Here is a 26,126-nt window from a genome sequence, read left to right as displayed (position 1 = left end):
CTTTGTCAGCCAGAGTCCCTTCATGTTGGCCTGGACTTCAGAGAAGTAGATACCAAACAGGAGAGGACCCAGGACCAAACCCTGTTGGACTCTAGTCATGACTGGTCGGCAGTCTGACTTGTAGTCAGCTATTTTCACACTGTCATCTCTGGTGACTGATTCAAAGAAGTCAACCAAGTTGAGCAGGCATGATCTACCCTTCACAAAACCAAACTGTGTGGGGTCCAGAGTTTGGAGATTCCCTATATCCTTGTTTATTAGGTCCATGATGATGCGTTCCATAGCTTTGTGTATCAGACTCATTAGGCTAATGGGGCAATAGTTCCCAGTGTCTGTAGTCACTCCTCCTTTGTGGACAGGGATGACCGTAGCAGTGCACCATTCAGTAGGGGCAAAGCCTTAGGTGTGGCTGTGACTGAACAGGGCACACAGGTGAGGTACCAGTTCACTCTGTAGTTCATGTAGAATACAGCCAGAGATATTGTTAGGTCCAATAGAAGCTGTATTATTTGCCTTGGACAGTGCTGTTTTAACCTGTGCAGCAGTAATACATCCTGCCTGGCAATCTTCTGGTATTGCAATTGGCACTTGGTGAGGGTGGGGTGGGGGTGGGGGTAAAGTTGTCACTGAATCTGTCGGCTAGTATATTGGCAATATCTGTTGGCTCAGTATAGGAGGTACCATTGTCCAGTAGCTCAGAGCAAATCTGAGTATTGCCATGGGGATTCTTTACATAACTATAGAAGGCCTAGTGGTTGTCTTTACTATCTGCTGCAATTCTGTTTTCATAGCTAACTTTAGAGGATTTGATGAGGGATCTCAACTTTTTGTTGAGGCTGGTAAGGGAGTTTTTCCAGTCTTGGGACTTCACCTTATTCTGCATTAGTTTCCTCCTTCTGTTGTAGAGTTTGTTTATGGCAGAAGACCACGAGATTGGCTTCCTTTTTTTGGAGGAGAGCATCTTGGTTCTATTGGATATGGTGAAATTCATGCATTTGTGTACGTAATCATACAGTGCATTGGTGTATGATTCGGTGGTCATGCAACTATTCTCCATTTGCATGGGTGCCGTGAAGTTAGCCACCTCTGATTTTAGGAGCCCACTATTAGCTTTGGAAAAGCTTTTCATGGTGGTTATCTTTGTGGAGGGGGTGGGAGGGATGTGGATTTCCAAGGTAATTAGTTTGTGGTCAGATCTAACCAGGGAGGAGTTGACTATCGGTGTAGAACAACGGTTGCCCATGTTAGTAATGACCAGGTCAAGAATGTTGCTACCTCTAGTGGAGGTAAGAATGAGCTTGTTCAGGGCATTGGAATTAATGAATTCCAGGAAACGTTGGGCAAGTCTATTGGTTCATGAGTAGTTTTCCCAGTTAATGGTGGAGTAGTTGAAGTCACCTAATAAAAGAGTGTTAGTTTGGACCCTAATATTCTCCAGGGTGCTTAGGAATGTGGAGTGTGAGTCTTGGGACATGGTTGGGGACCCATAGCTGGCTACGACCTGAATTACTGTCTTACCCAATGTTAGCTGCACCTGAAGTATCTCTGATGCTTTATGTTGGGCTTCCAGTCTGGAGGTGTGTGCATCCTTCATGAATATGGAAACTCCACTGTCATTGGAGCTTCAGTCCAATTTCTGCGGCCGAAAGTTGTGGAAGGAGTTATAGCCTGGTAGTGCAGGGGTGCTTTCTGCTGCCTTAAACCAGGTCTCTGTTACAGCAGAAATGCTGATGATCTCCATTTTAAGGAGTGCTTTGAGCAAGTGCATTTTGAAATTTAGACTTCTAGCGTTGAGCAGTATGACCCTCAGATTGCATTTGTTTGTAGCTGTTATGATGGTAATTTGCTCTTTGGAACAGCACCTATAAAAGGCACTGTAGGGTTGGCAAGAGCCTTGGCCAGTTTCCGGAAACCCAGGGTTAACAAATGCAGGCCATCTCTGGAAAAGCATCGAGGTCTGCCAATCAAGTTATCCCAGGCACTTCTGCAGTTTGTTAATTTTTTTCTGCAAATTCATTTACTTTATCTTGTGGCTTGCAGTTTTCATCACTTTCTGTTAATAAAGTATTATATTCATATTTTCCCTTTCATTTTTATAAAGTAATTAAATAATGGTTTGTTACTAAACGTATTAAGTATGTGGCATCTGTCAAAAAATTGTACCTTTGGCTAGGCACTTTATGCACACATCTCAATCTCTTATTGCAAGAAATCTGGACAAAACCTAAAATAATGGGGGCACAAAGGCACAAAAATAGGGGAAGATATTACAAACTTAGAAAGTTGCTAGCATGACAGGATTTGTGTTAGCATGCATTTTTTGAAGGCTATGAAATCTGAAACTCAAACGCATGCCATTATTTAACCACTTCAATAATCAGTGATTTGCAAAAAAAAAAAAAATTATAAGGAACAGACCCAAAATAGGAAGCAAAACTATGGACCTTACAGTTGAGAGGCATTATATATATTTATTATTATTATTATTATTATATATTATTAATTAATTAATTATTATACAGTAAATATACTATAATATAATTATATTATATATACGTCTATATATACATTTTGTGATTCAGGAAAATGATTTTTTTTAAATTTATCAATCTATTTAGGTTTTGCTAGTATGTGTTCATGAACATATCAGAAAGAAATACCTATCAACAGTACTCTAAGCAGACCTACTGGGATCATAGAAGACAGTATCCCAGTGTTCCTTTTATAAGTATGCTGTTTATAGTATCACAGTTTACATTTGTAAAGTCTAGGAAGGATGCTGCATTTATGGATGAGTTTAGTTTGCTCTTTTGTTTCAGACAATGATGTGTTCTACACTAATTACAGAGGACATAACCATGAGAAAAAAAGATGTTAGTCTTGTTAAGACAATATCCACAACACTGTAAATGGCATACTTCACATACGCACTGAATTTCTTGCTGTTTCAAACTGTATTGATTAACATAGGCAGCTAGCATTTTGCATATTTATGAGGAGATGAGTAATTTACTGAGAAAGTAGTTAAGTTTCTCCTAAAGACTGCATTTTTACTGATCATTGCATGAAATTGTGTTCAGAAATTCTTGTGCTCTGTTAGGGACTTAGTGTAAAGTAAGGGCCTACTGTGTTATATGCAATACTGCTGACATTTGTTTATGTACATGCAGTTTCTAGTCATGAATTGTTTACTAATTTTCTGGATTTTAGGTGCACTTCAAATATTAAGACACTGCTTTTTATCCAGCTGGATTTGCAACAGTGAAAGGTGTTATACCTTAGAATTTATGATAAGCATTTTGGATCTTGGAACTAAGTTTCATCAACTGTACAACTATCAACATCTCCATTCATAGAAAAGGATTGTGGTCCTAAATAGTGGGAGAGTGAGTAATCAAACCACTTTTACTGTTGGCTTCCACCTGGTATGTCTGCTGTTTTCTGGAAAATAGGCAGTGTTATGTGCTGATTAATATGCCAAAACTTGAGCCAATCTGCCCCATGTTTATGACACCTTCCCCTTTACTGATAATGTGTTTTTATCACAGGAAGGAACCCTCTCCTCCCTCCATTTAACAAATGTTACCTAAATGAATGGCCGTTTTGAGAGTGGGGAGGTCAAAGCACAAGAATTTAGTTTTCCACCTGACAGATGTCATGTACCTTAAAAGAAATGAAGCTAACTTTAGCAAGCAGCACATATAATAAAATTGCTCATAACTGTCATAAATAGAAACATAACAGAAAGACTGAAGCATATTTGTGGAAATGCTGAAATTATCCCTCTGTTTAAAGCAGAAAACCCTCAAGAATATTTGTCAGCCTGGGTGGATATGGTTGACAGACCTGCTGCTTTTCCAGTGATGGTATGTACCTGTCCCCTCCAGACTTTCGAATATTAGCTAAAACTTGTCCACCCCCATTGTGCTTTTTTTAGGCATTGACAACCTGATAAACCTTCAAAAATAGCAAAACCTATAAAAAAAAAAATGAAATGTGTTACTGCTCAATGCCAGGAATCTAAAAAAGAAACTCCATTCCCTGTAAGCCCTACACACCCTGGATAATGCAGACTTCTTTGCAGTTACTGAGAGGTAGTTTAAAGCCACGGAGAGCAGCCCAGCTGTGCAGGCCTACGATGCCTTCTACACATTTAGACCACATACTGCACACAAAGGAACAAAAGGTAGAATTGTCTCAAGTTGCATCAAAAACAAATATACCTCAGTGCTGGACAAACAGTATGACACACTGTATCCTCTCCATGTCCAAATTACAATAGGTACAGTCCCATGAGAAAGAAAGTACAGTTGTGTACACTTACAATAAATGTAGATGTTCGAGTGTACTCACTGTTGCAGTCATTACAATTGGGTTATCCAGCTGGCAGGCTACCCTCAGTCGGCCTGAATTCCAAAGTCTAGGTCCAGCATCGGTTCTTCCCTGACGTCAGTGCGCCAGAGGTATAAAAGATGCAGCCGATGCCATTTTCTTCAGTTTTCTTGCCCCAGATGTCAGGTGCCCCCAAAAGGGTAGGCTAAAAATATGTCAATAAAACATGCATGCACCAAAGTATATATTTTGCCTTCATCTACAAGCAAATACACCACATAGGTTGTATAGAACAGAGAAGTACAGATAAGTTCCAGCAAAGAAATGGGGGATGGCGGGTGGGTAACATGGACTGCAACAGTGAATACACTTGAACATCTACATTTATGGTAAGTGTACACAACTGTACTATGTTCTTTGTGTTTCACTGTTGCAGTCATTACAATTGGGTTGAATCCCAAAGCTAAGGTTGGGAGGCTGGAGCTAAATAGCATTAGGGGCGGCTATTAGACCCTGCAGAACTGCAGTGGCAAAGCCTGCCCTGGATTTAGAGTAGAGTGGTAAGTGATAGTGCTTTGTGAAGGTGTGCACTGAACTCCAAGTAGCAGCCTCTAAAATGTCTTTGGTTGGTACCCCCTGAGGAAGGCTGCTGAGGTGGCTGTTGCTCTGGTTGAATGTGGCCTAATGCCCTTAGGAACTGGCTTGCCATGTTGTGAATAGCAGAAACAAATGCAGTGGCCTATCCACTTTGAAATAGTCTGATTTGAGATAGCCTTTCCTTGTGATCCTGCAGCATATGCCACTAGTAATTGCTCTGTCTTTCTGAAAGCTTTGGTTCTGTTCAAATAGAAGCGTAGCTGTTTGTGTATGTCCAAAGAATGCAAAATTCTCTCCCCCTTATTCTGTGGGTTTGGATAAAAGGTAGGCAGATGAATAGTTTGGTTAAGGGCCACACTGGACACTACCTTAGGCATAAATGTAGGGTTTGTCCTTAGAGAAACCCTGTCTGGATAAAAAATGATAAAAGGTTCCGCAGCCATGAGTGCCTGTAACTCTGAGACTCGTCATGCAGAAGTTATTGCTAGGAGCAGAGCTGTTTTCCAAGATACAAACTTTATATCAGCTGCAGCGGCTGGCTCGAAAGAAGGCAGGTTGAGTTTTTCCAAGACATAATTGAGGTCCCATGCAGGTATTGGTGATCTCCTTGGAGGCCTTAAATTTTTGGCCCCTCTGAGGTACTGCCTTAATAAAGGATGAGAAAAGATTGGTGGCTCTGCATTGTAATGAGACGAAATTGCAGAGGCATGAATTTTTATAGATGAAAAAGATAGGCCTTTGTCCAGCATCTCAGTCAAGTATTGCAAAATGTGAGGAATGTTTGCTACAGCTGTGTCAATTCCTTGTGCCTGGTTCCAAGCACAGAATCTCTTCCATTTTCCAGCATAGGATTTTCTAGTACTAGGCCTCCTGGCCTCCAAAATGACATCCATCACCGCTTTAGTGAGAGGTGCATTTTGTATGACTAGATTATCCGCCATGCTGCAGATTTAAGGTCTTGAGTTGGCTGTGCAGGATCTGATTGTTCTGGGACAGTTGATGAGGCACTTGAGGTAAGGTCCAGGCTGGGCATTGAGACAAGTTCCTTAGGATTGAATACCAGTACTGGCGTGGCCAATCTGGGGCAATCAGTATCATTTTTGGCTTCTCCTGTCTATCCTTTAGGAGTACCTTGGGGAGGAGAGGCAGAGGAGGAAAGGCATATACTGTTAAGTTTTTCCAGCTGAAAGACAGGGCATCCACTTTCTATGCTTGTCTGTGATAAGTCCTTGTGTAGAATCTCTTTAGTTGGCAGTTGTGAGGTGAGGCAAATAGATCTATGTCCGGGCATCCCCATTTCCTTGTTACCATGCTGAAGACTTGTGGATCCAATTTCCACTTGTGGGGATCCTTGAGGTTTCTGCTTAGTTCATCTGCCAGAGTATTTATCTTTCCTTGCAGGAATTGTGCCTGCAGATGTACTGGGTAAGTCAATTCTGTGTTCCACAAAGTCATGGCTAGTCTGCAAAGGGGGTAGGAATGAGTGCCTCCCTGCTTGTTTATGTACCACATGACCATGGTATTGTCTGTCTTTATCAGTAGTTGTCCCGGATGAAGTAGGTCTTTGAAGGCTGTCAGGGCATTTTGAACAGCTAGCATCTCTTTTTGATTGATATGTAGATGCATTTGGTTTGTGGACCATGTGTCTTGAATACATCTTCCTGCCATGTGGACTCCCCAGGCATAATCCGATGCATCCGTTGTTAATGTCTGTGTGGCTGGGGGTAGAGTGAATGGCTGTCCCTTGTTCTGTTGACAGGCCTTCGCCCACCATCAAAACTCCTGTTGCAGGCAGGGAATGAGAGTGACTATTGTTTCCAGGCTGTGGCAATGTTGAGTCCAAACACTTTTTAGGTACCATTGAAGTTTCCTCATATGCAGTCTTGCATATGGAATTAGTAGAATTCAGGATGCCATAAAGCCCAAAGCCTGCAGAATTTTTCTTGCAGATAACTGGGCCTTTGTTGCCAACATTTTGAAATAGGTAGTCAGTTGTCTTCGCTTGTCTGGCATCAGATAAGCAATCTGGGCAGTTGTATTTAAGCTTGCACTCAGGAATATTATCCCTTGAGAGGGTACTAGTTTTGATTTCTGTTCATTGACTGTGTACCCTAGGCATGGTAGTAACCTGTTTACAAATGCCAAATGCTGTAGTAGAATGTCCTTGTTCTCTGCTTGAATGAGGCAGTCATCCAAGTAAGGATATATTTGTATTCCTCTTTGTCAATAGTATGCAATTACTGGTGCCAGGCACTTTGTGAAGACCCTGGGCACAGTAGATAAGCCAAAGGGCAGTGCAGAGAATTGGTAGTGCATTGAGCCAGCTTTCAATCTGAGGTATCTTCTGCATGTTTGTCTGATTGGGATATGCAGGTATGCCTCTTTTAGATCTAAAGTCACAAGCCAAGCCTTCTTGCCCAACATGGGCAGAAGCTGCTGTAGAGTCAACATTTTGAATTTTGGAATATCCAGATATGTGTTTAGAATAGACAGGTCCAGAATTGGTCTCCAGGCTTTGTCCTTTCGGGGTACCAAGAACAGCCTTGAATAGAATACTTGTCCCTGTTCTTGCTCTGGTACTTGTTGAATGGCTCTCATGTCCATGAGGGATGAAACTTGTTTTTGTGCCTCTGCCCATTGATTGCGTGGCAGGTCTGGCATACCGTTTGGCCTTGGCAGGGTGTGAAAGTGGAACCTGTGGCCTTGTGATACTATATTTAGGACCCATTTGTCCTGGGTGATCATGTGCCAATTTTGTGATAAAAGTGCTAGTTTTCCCCCCAGAGGAGTTGCCAAAAGAAAAGTGCTTGGTGTTGGCAGGGGGAAGTCACTGAGACTGCTTCCTGTATGGCTGTGATTTTTCCTCTCCGCTCTTGGAGGTAGAAGCATCCCATTGTTTAGACCTGTACGAACCTTGGGGCTGGGATCTGCCTCTAGGGTGTCTGTATCTGCCCCTTTGTGGCCTGTCTGACACTGGAAAGGACCGATTCTTTGTAGGCCAGTGTCTGCTAAATCTTGGTGGCTGTACCTGTAAGAAATCCTTGACTGTTTGCATAGATTTAGCTTTGTCCTCCATTTTCTTTAACACCTCTTCTGCTTTAAAACCAAACAAAACATCATGCTGTAATGGAGCATCTAATAATTTTGCTTTAACATGATCAGGTAGATTTTGTTCCTTTAACCAAGCATGCCTCCTAATGACAGAACCCATAACTGCGGCCATGCAGGAGGCCTCCAGAGAATCAAAACCACATTGCAAAGTATGCTTTCCAACTTGTTCAGCTGCATGCAATAAATCCTGCATTTCTTTGTTTTCTGCACATTCAGAATTTATCAATATTTTCTGTTTAAGCAGTGACATAATATATTGCTGATATTTGAGCATATGAAACTGACAATTTAAAGCCCTTATAGCCTAGGTAGCAGAAGTGTAAATCTTTTCTCCCCATCTGTCCAGTGCCCTAGAATCCCTGTCAGAGGTAGTCGGGTTTTATGCAGTAGAAGTCTTGACCCCTTTGGGACCCTGAGAGATAGTTTCTGGGTCAGCACCAGGGTTTTTGAAAAGGAATTTATGAGAGTCAGGAACCCTGTAGTACCTGTCCAGCTTAACAGGAGCTGGAGGTAAGGAGTCAGGGGTCAGACTGGACTCTGAAAAAACATCATCTACAATGTCTAACACAGGTGGAATAGCTAGGGGCCTGTGTTGTGGTAGTAAAAGGAAGTCTCTGAGCCTTTTCTTAGATTCTTGGCTCTCCCAGTGGAAATGCTCCCTCATAGTATGTAAAGTTTCCCCAAAAGAATAATCCTCAGGAGGAGAGGCTGAAGGGATAGATTCTTCAGCATCAGAATCCTCATAGGGAGGAAGAGAGTATTCCTGATCAGAAGAAGAATCAGATGAAATAGAAACCTGATCTGAAGATTCATAATCTGTCTCTTGCCTGGGCCTCTTATCAGGAGGGGGATGGGAACCCCTGATCAAAGTAATTAGGTCTTCGGCTATTTTGAGCATTTTTTTTAAGGCATGGAGGCCTGTCCATGAGGCTGTTGTACTTGTTTCTTTGTCTTTAAAGGTGCTTTAGTCTTTATCTTTGAAGCTGAAGTCGTTTTAACATATAATTGAGTAGGTCTGAAAACACCCTCAGAAGCCGATGCCTGCTCAGCGGCTCCAGACCCATCTGAGGGAATAGTTTCTGAAGGTCCAATACCTTGAGCTTCCAGCAGCCTGGTCGACTCCACATGGGTGTCGGTAATGGCCTGCGAGTCTAAAGTAGCTGTTGTTAGGGACTGCGAAGGCACCTCACTGAGAACCGGCGAACCGGTGACTGGCTTAGAAGAAGCCTTGTTGTCGGTTTTGGACCTTGGATGCCTGTCCTTTTCTTTGCATTCCTTGTGAATTCCGGTAGTCGGATGGCTATCTGACGACATTGTATAGTTAAATATTTTGCCAAAATAGTGAAATGCAAAATCGTACCGATGCTTAACAGTGCATTGGTTAAATCTAGCACAAAACCGACAATTAGCAACGTCGTGGTCAGGGCCAAGGCAAGGAATACATTAAGAATGAAAGTCCTTATGAGGTATTTGCTTCCCACAAGAAATACAATTTTTAACTTTTTCTGACATTGGTCTGGAGCAAGAAAAAAGTTTCCCCAATGGGGTACTTAGCTTTTAGTGAAGACTTTGGATCTGAAATTCGAACATGAAAATCTTAGGAGTCGGCCAACTGGCGCTTGAAAACTGCTTTTGCTTCGGGCACCACGGGACAAGAAAGACTGAAGAAAATGGTGTCAGCTGCATCTTTTATACCCCTGGTGCACTGACGTCAGGGAAAAGGCGACAGCAACTGACGCCGGACCTAGACTTTGGAATTCAGGCCGACTGAGGGTAGCCTGTCAGCAGGATAACCCAATTGTAACGACTGCAACAGTGAAACACAAAGAACATCATCATGGCTAAAATTAGGAAGTGTAGAACTCAGCAGGTCAAAAGCAATATAATCCAACTAAACAAACAACTTGGAGGAGAAATAAAGTCTACAAATGTGAAATCTGAGGTAAATTTGGTCTTCCAGGCTAAGGAAAACCAGAAGGCATTCTTCAGCTATGTTAGCAACCTCAAAGGCAATACACAATTGTCTGCAGAGCTCATTGTTAATGGAGCCACCAATACTGGGCTAGAAGACAGAGTAAACCTACTGGCTGACAAATCCAGCTCCAACTTTAGCCCTGTCTCCCCCTCAACCTTATCTCAGGAAATACCATCAAATATAATTCCCCCTGTTATCACTATGGAAGAGGTCCTTAATGCTCTTTCCAAGGCCATGAACACTACATCAATTGGCCCAGTCAATATCCCAGGATGCCTCCTAAATAGCATGAAACATGACCTATCAAGCCCTCTGGAATTGCTGTTTAACTGCAACCTCCACGTATGCTTTGTGACTCATGAATGGAGAACAGCAACAGTAATTTCTCTGCATAAAGGTAAGCCTTCTAAAGATCCAGAAAACTACAGACCCATAAATCTCTCTAGTCTCACATTCAAAGCCATTGAAATGACCAATAACGATATGCAAAACTTCCAGACACTGGGCTCAAAACCAATCTGGTTTTGTCAAGGTGGGTCATGCCTACTCAGCTTGGTGGACTACTTTCAGAAGGTCACCAAAGCAATGGATGAGGGCAAAATGGTTCACACTGCCTATTTTGACCTGGTCAAGGTATTTGACACAATACCCAACTCAGGCACTGTTGATAAACTCAGGAGGTTTGGTATAAATTCTTATGTTACCCAGTGGATAGCCAGTTGGCTCATAGACATGACTCAGGAATTTAAAATTGGGGAAGTCCACATCTACAAAGAGGCCAGTCACAAGTGTAGTTAATCAGAGATCTGTCCTGGGACCGCTTTTTTTTGGCATTTAATTCTGTGAAACCAAAGCCAACTTCAGTGGTCTCTGGCTGACTAAATTTGCAGATGATTGCAAATTGGGAGCAGCCACACAATCCCCCACTGATACAAATGTTCTCCAGGAAAGGCTGACACAAACAAATAATTGGTGTCAGAGTCATGGACTAAAATTAAATTCCAAGAAATGCATAATAGTATCCATTGGGAAGTCATCCACCCCTGGTAACTATCATATTGACAACACATCCCTAAGAGTTGGCCCAGTAGAAAGGGACTTAGGGACAAACATATCTAGCCTTTGACCATCATGTGTTTACAATAGGGAGAAGCTCATTCTATAATGTGTAACTTATAAACAAAGGTATGGCATCTAGGTACAAGGAAGTCATTGTTTGACTATATTCAGCATTCATCAGACCTATCATTGAGTACAATGCCACTTTTGGTATGTACCTAACCAGGCACAACCAACAATCACAATGTCCACAGAGGTTCCTCACTAAAATAATTCAAGATGTAGGTAACATGTCCTATGCAGATCACTTCAAGGCTCAGTCTTTGTATTCTATCTCCTACAGGCTGTTGAGAGGAGATCTATGTCTGGCATACAAGGCATTGTGAGACCCCAGCCTGATGGACCTCCTGCATATCCACAAAACAAACAACACCATGAACTCTTCAGAGATAGATGGATCTCAATATGGAGACCTTTCTGAGAGCGAACATAAGAACCCAGTGACATAGCTAACCACGGTCAGGCCCAGTGCTGTAACTTTGTGATGGCTCTTCAAGTTGGTACAACTCAGAGAATTAACTCTTCATAATTTACTGGAGAACATAGGGAGAACTTTGCATTCTGGAACAACAAGTTCATCGTCTTTGGTGTCTTGGCTGGTACCAGAGGGGCGAAAACTCTTTGATGTAACATTACTGGTCTGATAAGGTCTGTGAGGAGGTTTATTATTTTTCTTTTCTTTTTCAGAGGCTGGCAGGGCCAAGAAGAAGAAGAAGTAGAGCAGCTAAAGGAAGAACCATAAAGTTTCTTTACAATGAAGAAGGTGTGTTTCCTCTTATACAGGCCGTCCATCAGGTCCTGAGAAGTTGCTTTAAAGGAACCCTCTCTTTAAAGTGCACCTCTTCATCCAGCACAAGCATATTCTGATCTTGTTGCTCAAGTTATTAAATCAGTGCAAATAAATTTGCAATTGGGCACTCTTTCTAGAAGACATGGACCTACTTTCTTCTTCATTGTAGCCTATAGAGAAAGGAAGTCTTCTATAGTGCTTGACTCATCACACAGTGCAGAAATTTGGAGAGTTAAGATGAACAGATAAGGGCTCTCAACTCCAAAGTAGCAGATACTATACTGTTCTGTCAGTACTGCCCAAGCATTTGTACTTCTTGTCAACTGGCAATGCAGCAGAATGTTGTGGTCTACTAGGGTCTTGAAGCAGACTAGAAAGATCATGCTGGATTCAGCCTGACTTTGCACAGACAAGGTTGCACTTCATTCAGCCTGAGACTTGTAGACACCATGGTCTTTCTGGTGTGCCATAGGGACAGAGTATGGGTGTTTATAGGTTGCATTATTGGCAATTTTGATGACTGTATCTGTGGTCAAAATGACTCATAAATTTTGCTCCTTCTTTTCCACACATTCAATAACATATTTCTAGAGAAATATTAAGTGAGCAAATGGATGTAACTAAAAAACAACTCCTTTTTAGTGGAAAACAGGATCTGAATTGCCTAGATATAGTTCATATTCTGCTGGTTTACAAAATAAAAAAGCAATTACTAGAAATGGAAATCAAAATCTAGACCGAATGTATTTGAAACATGGAATACTGTAAAGGAGGTAAAACTGGAAGGGGAATCTTTAGAAAACGGGAAGAACAAATTACTCACAAATAAATGGAATTTGCTGGAACAGTACAAGTAGAATTTAGGTTCATGAGGGGAGTACGGCTTAAGTAAAGGCAGGAATTAAAAAAAAACTCAGTAATGTTGGACTGATAGTAGTTATAAAAAAAGAAATCTTATGTAGTGTATAATGTATCCTAATGGAAAAATGTTAATATGGTTTGTTATATTTTCTATTAATATATGTGCGCCTATGTCTTAAGTGAAAATTTAATAAAGGTGTTTAAAACAAACATATTTCCAGGATAAGGAAATTGTGGCACATTCTAGTCTTAAAAATCTATCTGAAGTTTAAACCATGAACTCTGTCCTAGCATGGGTTGATGCAGTGGATCCTCTTTTACCTGAGACATTGGACCATCTTTGGCCTACAGGAGGAAAATACTCTAAGAGAAAAGTTCCCATCATTGAGCTCTGCCTGAGTAATGCTAAGATGATACAGGAAACCATGTCCTAGGATCAAGATATGCATGTGCTTGGTATGCAGATCAGATGGAGAGTGATGGTGTTTATACCACATGACATAACTCACCAGAGACTGTGCGGGACAGAAATGTACTTCTTCCAGTTCACTCTTCCTCTAATACAGTGGAGGGAAGTAGAGGAAAGGTACAGGATTAAAGCCTTGCTAGCAGAGAACATGATCATCACATGCGGGAACAAGCATGCTGTTTTGAAATGGATTTACATCTAGGGCAGCCAGGCTGGGGTCTTCTTTCTTTCCTTTTTCAGACCTAATGATGTAGCCGCTGAATAGACTATGAAACTATATTTGGGATACCCTTTCCAATTCCCCATGTAAACAAGTTCTAACAGGTTCCTTCCTGATGGTAGTAAAGTACACCAGAACTTCTTCCCACCAGCTTCGGTGGGTAGCTGACTTAAACTGCTAGCATTTATGACAGTACCCTGCATCTTGTTACACTTAATACAGACAGTGTTGCTTTTGGATTTGTCAACTAGTAGAGTTCATCTTAGCCACAGGAATGGATACCTTTCATCAATGAAAGCCAGATCTGATATCTAAACTGTATGTGCAGCCAAAAAAAAAATAGTCAGCACAGAGGCTAGAGCACCTTCCTAGAGTGATTCATGCCCACAAACATGAAGGCTTCATAAAAATGTCAAATTCTAGTGGAAAATATGCTGATCTCACTCATGGTCCTACTAAGGACATGCCTGATTTTAAATGTGGTGGATTTTGTACTTCAGAACTGGGATACAACACAACAGAGAAGAAATGCTCCTTTTTTAAAAGTATTTAAAAATGATCAAAGACAATATGAGCTCAAGTATCACATACAGTGCTACAAAAAAATGGAATTTATTTTTTGCTATGCAGTATCTTACGACAGATTGGAAAGACTTTAATTCTTTTTCAAATAGAAAGGTAGGAACTGCTCTGGATGAACTGCTGCACAGGAGTGTCCTTCCTCCTTCAGGGGTAAAGACAAATCTCTTTACTCTGCTCCCCACCTCATATTATTTTTTGTAGGAAGTCTGGAGAAGCATACCCACATATGAATTTCTTTCAGACTCCATACTTGCAAGAATAAGTAATTAATTCCCTTATAGGTTGCCAGAGCCCCAAAAGGCACTATGCATAAATTGATATGGACTGAAAGAGGTACTGAAAGACATGCACTTCTTTGGTTTATACAGTTTACCTGTAGCTTATACAACAGGACATCAAACTTAGGTATTTTGTAGGACCGAACACTTGAGCCATAAAGCGATTCACAAACCCAGGACATTTTTTTAACCTAGTGTCTTTAATTTGTCCAGTTTTTCAAGTATGGGTAATACTGCCCTGTATCAATAAAATTTCTGTAAATTATGCAAATATACCAGTCCACTTACCACTTAACATATAATAAACAAATAAATGAATAAATAATAAATACATACATACACAGACACACACAGTGGCAGGGCTAACCAACTGGTGTTGTGAACCTTGGGTCTAGATGATTGCCACTGTTGAAGTGACACCCTGACCCCATGTGCAAAAATGGGGAAAAAGGGGTTGTGAATGGATGTACATGGATGGATGGATGGATGGATGGATGGATGGATAGATGGATGGATGGACATAAACACAGACACACACTCTCACACATGCACACACACATACATAAATGCTGATGCCGTGGAACATTTGCTTAAGTAAATATATAAATAAATATTTGAATGAAAACACAGGAAGCCAAAATAAAAATATTTCAGACTGTGAAAAACAAATAGTGAGTTTTCAGGTTACATTAGCATTTCTTCTTTAAGTCACACAGACTTTCAGACAATTTTGGAAACATAGACAGATGAGGTGGCAGAATATAATCTTTGCCTTCTTATAGCAAACACTATACATTGGTGTTTCACTTGCAAAAGTACAGCTGTGTTTTAAAAAGAAAGGTTTAGGTGAATACAGCCAGGATCTAGAAGTCAATGATTGTAAGGTCTAATTCCTGAAAGTACATTCATTTGGCTGCAATTTCATTATCTCCTTCAGGACCAGGCAGATCACACAATTATGCAATGATCTTGGATACTTTCAAAGCCTGACTCACAAAAAGGCATAATCATCTCTGGGTTGAGCTACAGGAAATACCACAATGACTTCTTTGCATTGCCTAAGTTATACAGCAATTGATCACATCTGCATTGCATCTCCTCTGACTCATGCACCCAGACACTACTGGCTGATGTTAATTCCCATTTTAAGTCATGCCCATAGTGACCTGACATATCACACTATGTTGCTTTATAAGTTAGTCTTCTAAAACCCATATATGTGTGTTAAGTAACCCCTACTGATTTATCACTGGTTTAAAGACTGTTTCTTTTCATGGAATTAAAACTTTGCATTAAATGTTAATTAAGGGTTAGTGGAGAACCTGAGGAGCAGACCATCAGTCATATACTCCATGTGAAAGTGAAGGACACTGGGGCATGAGGTGAGTGCCACTCTAGCAGGGCATATTGGTGGTTCAGATAAGGCATCCACACTGAAAGCAGGGTAGTAGATATTACACTTCACCTATAGGTCAACAGGGAGAGAGTTATAGGCAGAATAACATTTCTGAGTTCTCATGGGGGTGACAGTCCCCAGACCTTTCAAATGTCCAGATTTTCACAGAATGCCCAGATTTCTGGCTCTTATTTTTGGTCTGTATTTCATAAAACTTGTGATTTCCTGGCAAATCACTGATAATTGAAACCGTTGAATAAAGGAATACATTTGAATTTCAGACTTCATATCTTTTAAGAAAATACATGCTAACACAAATCATGCAATTTTAGCAACTTTCTAAGTTTATAAGAGCAATATTTAAAATATGTCCCTATTTTTGGGCCTTTGTTTCTCCGTTGTTTTAAGCTTCATCTAGGTTTCTTGCACTAAGAGGCTAAGAGGTACAACAATCTCTGCCTAACATATAAAGCTATGTTAAATCCAGTGCTGTTGGATATGTTACACTTAAAGAAATCCCACTCCCCCAAAGCTACACGCTCTAGGGACCTAAACTTTGTCACCACAATAAACAGGACATGCTGGAGGGATAGATTCCTGTTACAGAGACTTCCTATACTCTGGAACAAGCTACCCATCTATGTCAAACAAAGTTCCTCATTAGCACTCTTCAAGAAAAATCTTAATGAGTGCATGGGAAATAGGAAATATAACTTTCTTGGGTGGCATAAGCCAGGGAACCATGTTGGCTAGGCTTACTTAGGCCCTTGGGCCGATAGCCTAGTACCTACCTAGGAACCAATGAATCCCCGATCCCCTTTCCATGACTCTAGTTAAGGGAATGTAGAGGGAAGGAATATGCCAAAGAGAGTCAGAAGCTCATTGGTTGTGGAAGGCTGGGGTAGGACCAAACAAAACATCAAATAACATTGCAGGCAAACTGTGGCCAATATTTAATAACAATATGAGAGTGAAACACAGACAAATAAATACGCTCATAAGTCAGTAAACAATCAAAAAACAAATAAATTGAACACTTATTTGTATAACACTAAAATGAGGGAGATGATATTTGGAGGAGCAGAAAAAAATGCTTGTATGTTGGTAATGCAGGCTGTAAGTGCACAAACACAAAATTGTGTTTCTTTTTTAAACAGCTCATATGCTATTTGTTCAATGACTTTCCCACATTCACACTTTCTTAATCATAGCATTCCTGTGAATTACATAAGAAATTGCCTCAGGAGAAAACCACAAAGCTCCTGGGAATTTTCAGGCACAGAAAAGGTACATAAACATTAATTACAACTCTTTGGTTACAATCTCTGCAAGGGGGTTGATGTTGTTATGAAAAATCAATAAAATCCATGAGAAAAAAGCAGCAAGTCTTATGAAGTGAGTAAGAGTTTTCATAGCAGTCCTTAACAAGTCTCACCTTAATGCTCAGAAATGGATTTCTCCACTTTCTGCGAGCTTCATCATTCTGATGGGCTTTCAGTGGATTTGTTACTGTCATTTTTGTGCAATGATTGAGCTACCTGTAATGACAGAGAGAGAGAGAGAGAACAGAAATGTCAAAAAGATTTGTATTCTGACTTTTTTCATCTTTATGTTAGGGACAAATTGTTTGGACAGCATTGATCAGTAGCACAGAACTACAGTACATAGAAGCTTAATGTGTCTTGCAAGGGTTAACAACAGCGACATGATTATATTACACCTTAGTACATTTGGAGAAGTCCATCAGCACATTTGCAGTACATCATGATTCCCTAAGATGATCTGCCCAGTAAGGCAAACTTGAAACATAACATGCAGCAAGTGAGCACATGTAGACAAAAACAACATTTATTCTTTACACCCAGTGCATTGAAAATAATGGAGAATATAATCCGGCAGAAGCTTAAAGGACTGAAGCAGAGTGTGACGAATTCCAACTTTCACATTCATACAGTTTTGTTAAGAAATATCTGTGTTAAACTGTGATTTGATTAACAACACAACTTGTGCCCAACATTCCAGCAAAGGTTTATTGCTCAATTTTAACTTATTTCGTTGGTGTTAGACATTTTGCCATAATTGTTTGCAGTCAACCTTTTAACATTTTCTGCATTTTGCTCAGACTTTTTTAAACATTTCTTTACCTAAAAGAGATAATTCAGCACAATTTGTTAAGTTTAAAAATAAGGAGACCTTTACACAGACTATACATGGAGAAAATAAACCTTTGTCAGTATACTACAGTGTGTTAGCAGCTATGTTTTATAACTACAGCTACTAATCCAACAAATTATCATTCTGAAAGACTATACCTTCTAGCTTCAATATTTAAATAATTAGTCACTGCCTACTTCTTAAGAAGGGATTTGTAATAGTCTTCCCCTTGTAAGTGAAATGTTAGAATTAATTTACTCAAAGGTAACTTTCACAATTTGGATCACAAAACAAATTAGCATCTCTCATACAAAGGCACAAAGACTTATTCCCCTAGCTTTCTGACATCTCAAATTTATTCTGCCATGTGAAAAATGTGGTTTTAGCACCTCTGTGAATTATTGAATACACTTTGTCTTGTGTTCTTGAGCATTCTTATGTTCAGTTCCTGGTCTACTTCTTTTTTCTGACGAGTAAGTCAGATATGCTCTCTCTAAGGTTCTTCTTTTTGCATTCCAGTTATGGCTTTAGAGGAACTTCAGATTGACTGATTGATTGACTGATTAATTGTTCTTGCCTATAACTGCATAAATGGACATGGAAGAAAATGAGTGCGTTGACTATGACATACTCAATAAAGAATGTTTAGTCAGGGCTTCACAGAAGCACAGTATATGTTAACAGAACTGGCCATGCCTGAAGATTAACTTCTGGGAAGCAAGTATGTAATGCCAGTTACATATTGGCACCATGGTCCTTTGGGGAGTGTAGGACATTTGCTTATGTTTTTATTGCTCTGCCTTCAAAATTACAGTGGTCCCACCAACAGGGTGGTCATGCGTCAGCTGGTCTCTAACTGCTGATCCTCCAAATGTCCAATGGAAATAGGGGAGTGCAATAAACCTTCATAAACTAGAAGGAATGTAGGATGTTAGTCATGTAACACAGCAGTGTTTGTGTACTTGTAAGTACAGGTTAGGCAGAACAACACTCCTACGTATTCATAGATCTTACACATCAACCAGCTACACTGTTAATGCTGTGATCTTTTGGTTATGAAATGTGCCTTTAACTGTGTTCTCAGGAAGTATGGAGTTAGAAGCATTCTCACAAAAAATAGCCACATTACAAAAGTCTAAATTGACAATTAATATACTGTAAAATGGAGTAGCTTGCTGGGCTCAATTCAGGAAGTTAGGCCCTCACTGAAGGATAATCTGAAGGTAGACCCTGGTATTTAAGGTAAATAGCCCTGTCAGTACTAACCTGTGTAATGGATTATACCATCTGGAAGTGAATGATTTAGAGCTGGAAATGAGGCCTGGGAGAGGCATGCAGCCTGCCTTTTTTGTTTGGAAGGTGCCCTGTACCATAGAAGGGCTATATAGGCTATATGAAGGCATTGTTTGCTTTGAAAAGCCAAGTAGGCTAATACTTTAGTTTGTGGAATGTGAATGAAGCTGTGTTTTATACGGGGTATCTTTTTGGACTTCACTTGCAGATTAGCAGAGTGAAGAATCAGGGGAAGAAGAAACTTTCCTGACTCCTCATGAAAATGATAGCCTATCATCTCCTTTCCATACTCAGTGTCTCTATTTGCAGGAAGGCAGAGGGAAGTATACCTCTCAACTGTTATGATTTAGGGATAGTGCTATGATTTTGGTCCTTAATGTATGCGTGCAAGGGCAGCTGGCTAGATAATTGCCAATATTTAGTTCCTCTCAGTACCTTTGATGTCAACTGTAAACCAAATTTTGGGATATAAATTCCCTATTCTAATGTGACTGTTGTGTTTCTAGCACATCGACTGGTATCTAAACCCATGGATACATTACTAAGGAAGATCATGGAATCTAGGTGAGGACTGGCTAAAAGCTGTTGCATCTATAACAGTTACTTATCCTGGCCATCATAGCTGCCAATCTCAAGACTGTGCTACCTCTGATGAAACTAGACAGAGAAAATGACGTGGAATCTCCTGTGGTGGCATCTGGGTGATGTGCAACCACAGACAATCAAAGCCAAGGAGGACTGGCAAGAATGTTTCCATTGTGGCTGAAAGTAGAGGCACTGAAGACATAGATGGTCATGGCTGAGGCCAACTGAATGGACTATAATAAAGTTAAGAAATAATTGGGCTTGTATAACCCCCAAGGTGCAAGCAATAACATTTCATAACTGAAGTTTTAGTATATATAAACTGGTAAGTACAGAGATGCATAACTTAAAACATATTTTATAACTTTGGCTAGGATCTTACAGCAAAAATAAAGTGAATACATTAGCAAGTAGACAGGTTTAAAACAGTTTTGCATAGGAAAATAATAATATACTCCAAAGGGATCCCAAGGATTCTGATTAGCTAGTAACTTGTAGAATGCTTATTAGTTAATGGCACACTATTTAGAAATTAATTGCCTGTTTCAAAAGGTAAACCTGCTGTAAAAATGTACCTCCTTTTGTGAAACATGAAGTAACCAATAATGTGTTAATTTGTTATACATTTCGTATAAGGGGTCACATTGGTAAAGTCTGTATTGATAATATAGAATAAACTCAAGGCATGAACAATCTATGCAGCACAAAACTAGTAACCAAAGCACAAAGATCACCAAAAATCCTCACTTATACTTGTTGTTACGGTTGTTGATTTAGCGCTTTCATCCCGTTGAAAACAAGAGACTTCATCAGAATCTGTTTCTTTGAAAGTAAGAACTGATTGTCTCTAAAATAAACTTTTTTGCTGACTATTAAAAGCAAAAAAAAAAAAAAAAAAACAATAAAATAAAATAAAGCAAATACTGCCAAGTGGAATGTAAACCTGAAATGAATGCTACACCTTCCACCTCAAAGAAACTTACGAAAGAAAGTAATCCTGTATTAGTAAAGTTGGAAGTAAGCCACAGAAATTTGAAAAATGCACAGTGGAAAGATAATGCTTTAAATATGCAAAAGACAAAATAGCTAAGATTGCAGGTGAAAACAGTGAACACAATGTTCCCATAACTTCTTACCTATTTTATAAGTTTAAAATGACCTCGGTGGTGGTGCTGCGGTAGCGTTGTCGCCTCACAGTAAGATGTTGTCCTGTTCAATTCTAAGCTAGAGCGTCTTCTGTGTGGAGACATGCGTGAATGGGCATACCTTCGTTGAAGGTTGTGCGTCAGGGCTGGCAACTCGGCATGTAAAAATCTACTGCCAATCATTAGCGGACTGGAGTTCCGCTGTGGCGACCCCTAACCGGGAAAAGCCGAAAGTCACAACAACATACAAAGTGAAGAAAGGAACATTCTACATCAGTTACAACAGTCTAAAGTGTATAAAGGGCACCAGTAATACAGTTAGCTCATAGTATAAGTGTTAGCAGGCAACCTGGGTTTGGACAAAACTATGGCTAGAATCTTTGCCAGATTTTAGTGGGCAGACATAATCAAAAAGGCAGAGAACATCTGTGCTTCTTGTACAGAGTGTCAGAAAACCACATATCATCCAGGATAAAAATTGTTTTATCCCAATGCCTGAAATAAAGCAAGATTTTGACATATTGTGCTAGATATTCTGCTGCCCTGAGTAAATCTAACAATGGGTATCGGTACATACCAGTTATAAAGGACTGTACTTATCAAGCTTCCAGAAGCAGTCCCACTACACAAAGCAAATGTTAATGCTATTGTCAGGGAATTGGCATTGTTATTTTACAGAGTAGACATACCTGAAGGGTTACTTACTAACCAAGACACTCTCCGTATGTCAAAGTTACTGCATCAGTTATGTCAGTGCTTCAAACGCAAACAGCTAAAAATATCAGTCTAAATCTACACACTGATGGGTTGGTAGAAAGCTTTACTAAAACTTTGAAATCTATGCTTAAACTTTAAGTATCAGATTCTATAAACACTTAAGTAAACTGAACAGTATTGCAAAGTTTGAGAGCTATCCCGTGGCCAAATTTGATGAGCTGATAATGAAATTAAGCAATGCCAAATACCTGACAATATTTGATTTGAAAAATGTTAAAGATGGATACTACTCACCGCACTCTCAGAAGAAAAAAAAATACTTTTATTAACCATGACAGTCCTTGCTAGACCCCAGTGTTACCATTTGGCTTATACTGAGTCCCAGCTACCTTTCAGAGACTGATAGTCAAAATGCTGAAGCCTCACTCCTACTAAGTTGTAGCATACCTAGATGAAGAGATATTTCATTCAGAAGACTGGGACCCTTACCCAAAATGCAGGCTGTGTTAGAATCCATAAGACATAAAGGCATAGGTGTAAGGGTCTCAGATAAGAAAACTATGCATTGCAGAAATCAAGTACCTAAGGTACCTTACAGGAAGAAGGTAGTCAGATTGCAAGATAAACATCATTAGGTAATACAAAATTAGACATCATTCTCTAACAAAGACAGGAGATGGCTTTCCTTGGACTATTTGTGTGTTTTATTTCTCTCCCAGCAGCTGACTATCAACTGTCACCAATTCTTCTACTTGCTCACAAGGTCTACTGAACCCAACTTGGTATCTGTTGGGCTTAACATAACCCACTTTTGGGGCTGGTGAGGAAATTAAGGATACTTTTGCAGGATCATCCTGATACAGGAATTGTGCCCTAAATGCCACCCCTTTTGGCAGCCTTGCCAGCTACATGATTGCTGCCCTCAGAAGGTGCATAAAAGCTTCCATGCATGAGCAGCTTTCCTGCTAAGATGCTCACCACTCTTATAGCATGGAATTGGCCAGGCTGGTAAACTGAATATTGCAGTGAGCCTAGACTGTCTCTATTATCCCAGGAGGGGCAAGTTGACACACTTCTCACTGCCATCCTCCTTATGCAGTCTCTCAAGTACCTTTGCTGACAATTGACAATGGGTCACTGAAGACGAGTAGTAAGGGCGTTATCTTTCTGTGCCACAAGGCCATTCTAGACTAAGTGGTTTTGTGCTGGAAGGGGGTAATTGCAGCATGCTTGCTATGGAAAATGTGCTTTCAGTGTGCTCTCAGAATATTTGGAGAGTAGGAAAATTCTCTCAACATTCAGTCAAATCACCAGAACCAGTTACTGCAGTATAAACTAGAGTAGCCTAGATGGCTAAATTCAGGATGTTAGCTGCTCACTGAAGGATCGTTTGAAAAGAAGACCTGGAAAAGTGCAATGTCAGGTCAGTTGAAGATAATCTGTGGAATGCAACATGTGCATTATACCTTGCGGAAGTGCTTATTTTAGAACTTGAACTTTTCTTGAGACCTGGGAGAAGTCTGTAGCCTAGACTTCACATATGAGTTATAAAGCAGTCTTTGTCCTGGAAGTGCAACGCAGACTATAGACTATTATGAAAGTGCTGTTTGTTTTATTTTTGAAATTGCAAAGCCAAGTGGGCTAAATTTGTTTTGTGAAAATTGAATAAACCTTTTTTGCACATATCCTGCCTCCAGTGTCTTTTTTGAAATTACAGTGCCTATGTTCTAGTTATATAGAAACTGATTCCTTAGCCAGACCATTGTATCAAATGAAACTTAAGATGTCAGAAATAATAACTTTTTTCTTTCTACTTTGTTTACTTCACCACTGAGAAAAAAAGTAATTAAGTTCCTGGATTCATTTATTCTTATGTTTCACAGATGTCCTGTACTTTTCATTGCCAGTTTAATGTGCACAGTTTCTCATTGTATGAGTTCAGGTTATCTTTTTTTTTTGACATTTTCTCTTATAGGGCCACATTACTACATTTGCATTTGCACACAGAGAACCTTTTGCTCACAAAACATACATATGCATATAGCCCAAAATCCTCGAAGTTTTGGAAGAGTCATCTTCAATTTTTGCCTTAGAATAGCAGCACTCCAGCTATTACTGACTTTTAAGCAATATTGGGGCCTGTTAGAAAATTAGACTACCTGGACGCATAGATCACAGAGATCTACATCTCACTTAGAAAGGCCCAACTTCAAGTGACAATTCAGAGTAAATCCAGTGTGCCATGTTCCCTCCTAACACAGACAAGGAAGCCATCAACACAATTAGATCTTTTTTTCTCTCAGAAAGAGGAGGAAAGAAACAATTTGGCATGTCTAAAAAATAAGGAAGAATCTAACATCTGCTTGACATTTATTCTTTACCAGAAAATAAGGACTATTGATGTACATTTTAAAGAGTTAAGACATTAGCACACAACTATTGGGACAACTGTGTGATTCTTTAATCATTGTTACATGTTGAGCAACACGTTAAGTGGTACGTTGTTGATGGAATCATATATGACTAGAGAAAGACATCAATGTGTGCCATGTCTATGAATTATCAAGTGTGTGGTTAAAGCTATAAATGATGATCTACAAGTGTAGAAAACTGATGCAGTTTTTAGGAACAGGGAGAAACTAAAGCATAAAAGCTATAAAAATAATAGAAATATATGTGAAATTCAGAAAATTGCGTGACAAACAGATGGCACTAGATGCTAAATGAGCAGTAAAGAACATAATTCACTGTTACGTGTTGTAGATCCAAGCATTAAAATCAAGTTAGCAAATGGTATGAAACCATTGGCCATTATGTGTGAATGCATTTGAACAGGAGTAAGTCACAAATAGTATATTATTTTTTCACAACACATTTTTATTTGTTTTCAAAGCATGAACATAACATATTATCTATTTACAAATGGGCAATTCCCACTAAAAATAGTCAGCATGAAAAGCATTAGCAGAATATTAATGATCTAGAAAGAAATGAACAGTTAAAGACAGAAATACTTGTAAGCAAAGTAGGAATACAGATTGTGGACACTGCAAGCTGATAGCTGAGACAAAAATGTATAAAAACGTTGTATAAAAAAATCCTGACAATGAAACTGAGAAATTGGACTAAGGGTGTATAAATAAACAACAGATGTTATCTTTAAGCTTGTTACTTGAGCAGTGTCTGATAAATGTTTGAGTCTTTCTTCATAATGCTGGCTTTAAACTGCAAGCTATGTATTACTATCCTTCTCTGAACTCAGGTTAGAGACTACAGGTCAAACTTGATGAGCTGCCTGTAGGAAAATAAAAAATGCAAACAGTTGTCTCAGTCAAACTAATTTAATATGCTAAAAAAGATGCAAGTGCTTTTATAACTGTGAATAAGAGAACTCAGGCAGTACAGCCAGAAAATTAGAACAAACAGATTACAGTCAGTAATGAAGAATGAAACGCAGACATACCTCTGCAATGCATTTCAATAAGACTGTGTGAGAAGATGTTTTGCAGGATTTGAAAGGCAACCAGAACACCCAATATGACAGCCACTTCATATCTTTGGCCATGGTTAAAGTTAAGGTCAGTGCAAAAAAGTATGTGATTCAAGTCATAATATCGATACATTGAATAAAAGACAGTATTTTATGAGCCTTTTCAGTCAAAATGCTCACAGAAAAGAGAACAAAATGCAGATTTCTAAGATAAAAACATAAAAACAAATGCCCAAGAGAATTATTCAGAACAGATTGGCTGACCAAATTTCTTAAACACAGGGTATCGGTTTAAATCATGACAAAGTTTTACCAGTAACAGCTATTCAATGCAGAGTACCTGTAGTTCAGAGGGAAAAATTAAAGTAAGCACTCACTACTAAAAGACAGGAGATGGAATTTCTTGGACTATTTGTTTTTTTTTTTTTTTTTCTATCCCAGGAGAGACTGTTAGACAAATTTACTAAAGTGCTCAATAATAAGGTAAATATAGTAAAGCAATAAAAAGTTAAGATTTTGATGGACCCACAAGAGATAACTAAAGGATTTTTAGAGAACTCCACTTTGTATCAACAGATAAATAAGCAGCTGATACCATCAGTAAAGCTAAGTTATTTTCAGTGCTGTATGCTAATCAGGTGTCTCAGAGAATAAAACAAACTAGTGAGCAAGACCATGATTTCAGGTTAATTAACATGCTGGATACAATACAGACACAAAGTCTGAAACAGAACAGAAAAAGTGGCAGAGTGGTGAGCTTTAAAATACGAAGGTCTTCTTCTAACAGTAGATGGTTATGGTGAAATACTGACAAGGTCCATGACATTGTAAATATACAAAGCAATGTCTTTCGGCTTTTCCCAATTAGGAGTCGTCACAGCAGATTGCCGGTCCACAGACTGATTGGCAGTGGTCTTTTTACGTTAAGTTGCCATCCCGGCACACAACCTTTACAGAAGGCACACACATACACACATGCACCTATCTGCATATCTTTAAAACTCAGTCGACA

At 39.5% G+C, this 26,126-nt stretch overlaps 1 protein-coding gene across 1 annotated transcript in view; it reads right to left on the bottom strand.

The window, feature by feature from the left end:
* The window catches only part of SLCO2B1 (solute carrier organic anion transporter family member 2B1), a 1,297,574-nt gene that overhangs the window by 881,008 nt on the left and 390,440 nt on the right, over positions 1-26,126 (bottom strand). Inside the window, exon 2 of the mRNA XM_044072692.1 lies at positions 17,166-17,268. Within this exon, the coding sequence (XP_043928627.1) occupies positions 17,166-17,246 (81 nt within the window). The 5' untranslated portion in view covers positions 17,247-17,268. The remainder of the gene's footprint in view (positions 1-17,165; positions 17,269-26,126) is intronic.

The sequence above is a fragment of the Protopterus annectens genome, chromosome 5.part0 (assembly GCF_019279795.1).
Source record: "Protopterus annectens isolate FY-2018-M chromosome 5.part0, PAN1.0, whole genome shotgun sequence".
NCBI lineage: Eukaryota > Metazoa > Chordata > Ceratodontiformes > Protopteridae > Protopterus > Protopterus annectens.
This window is presented reverse-complemented; position numbering and strand designations above follow the sequence as displayed.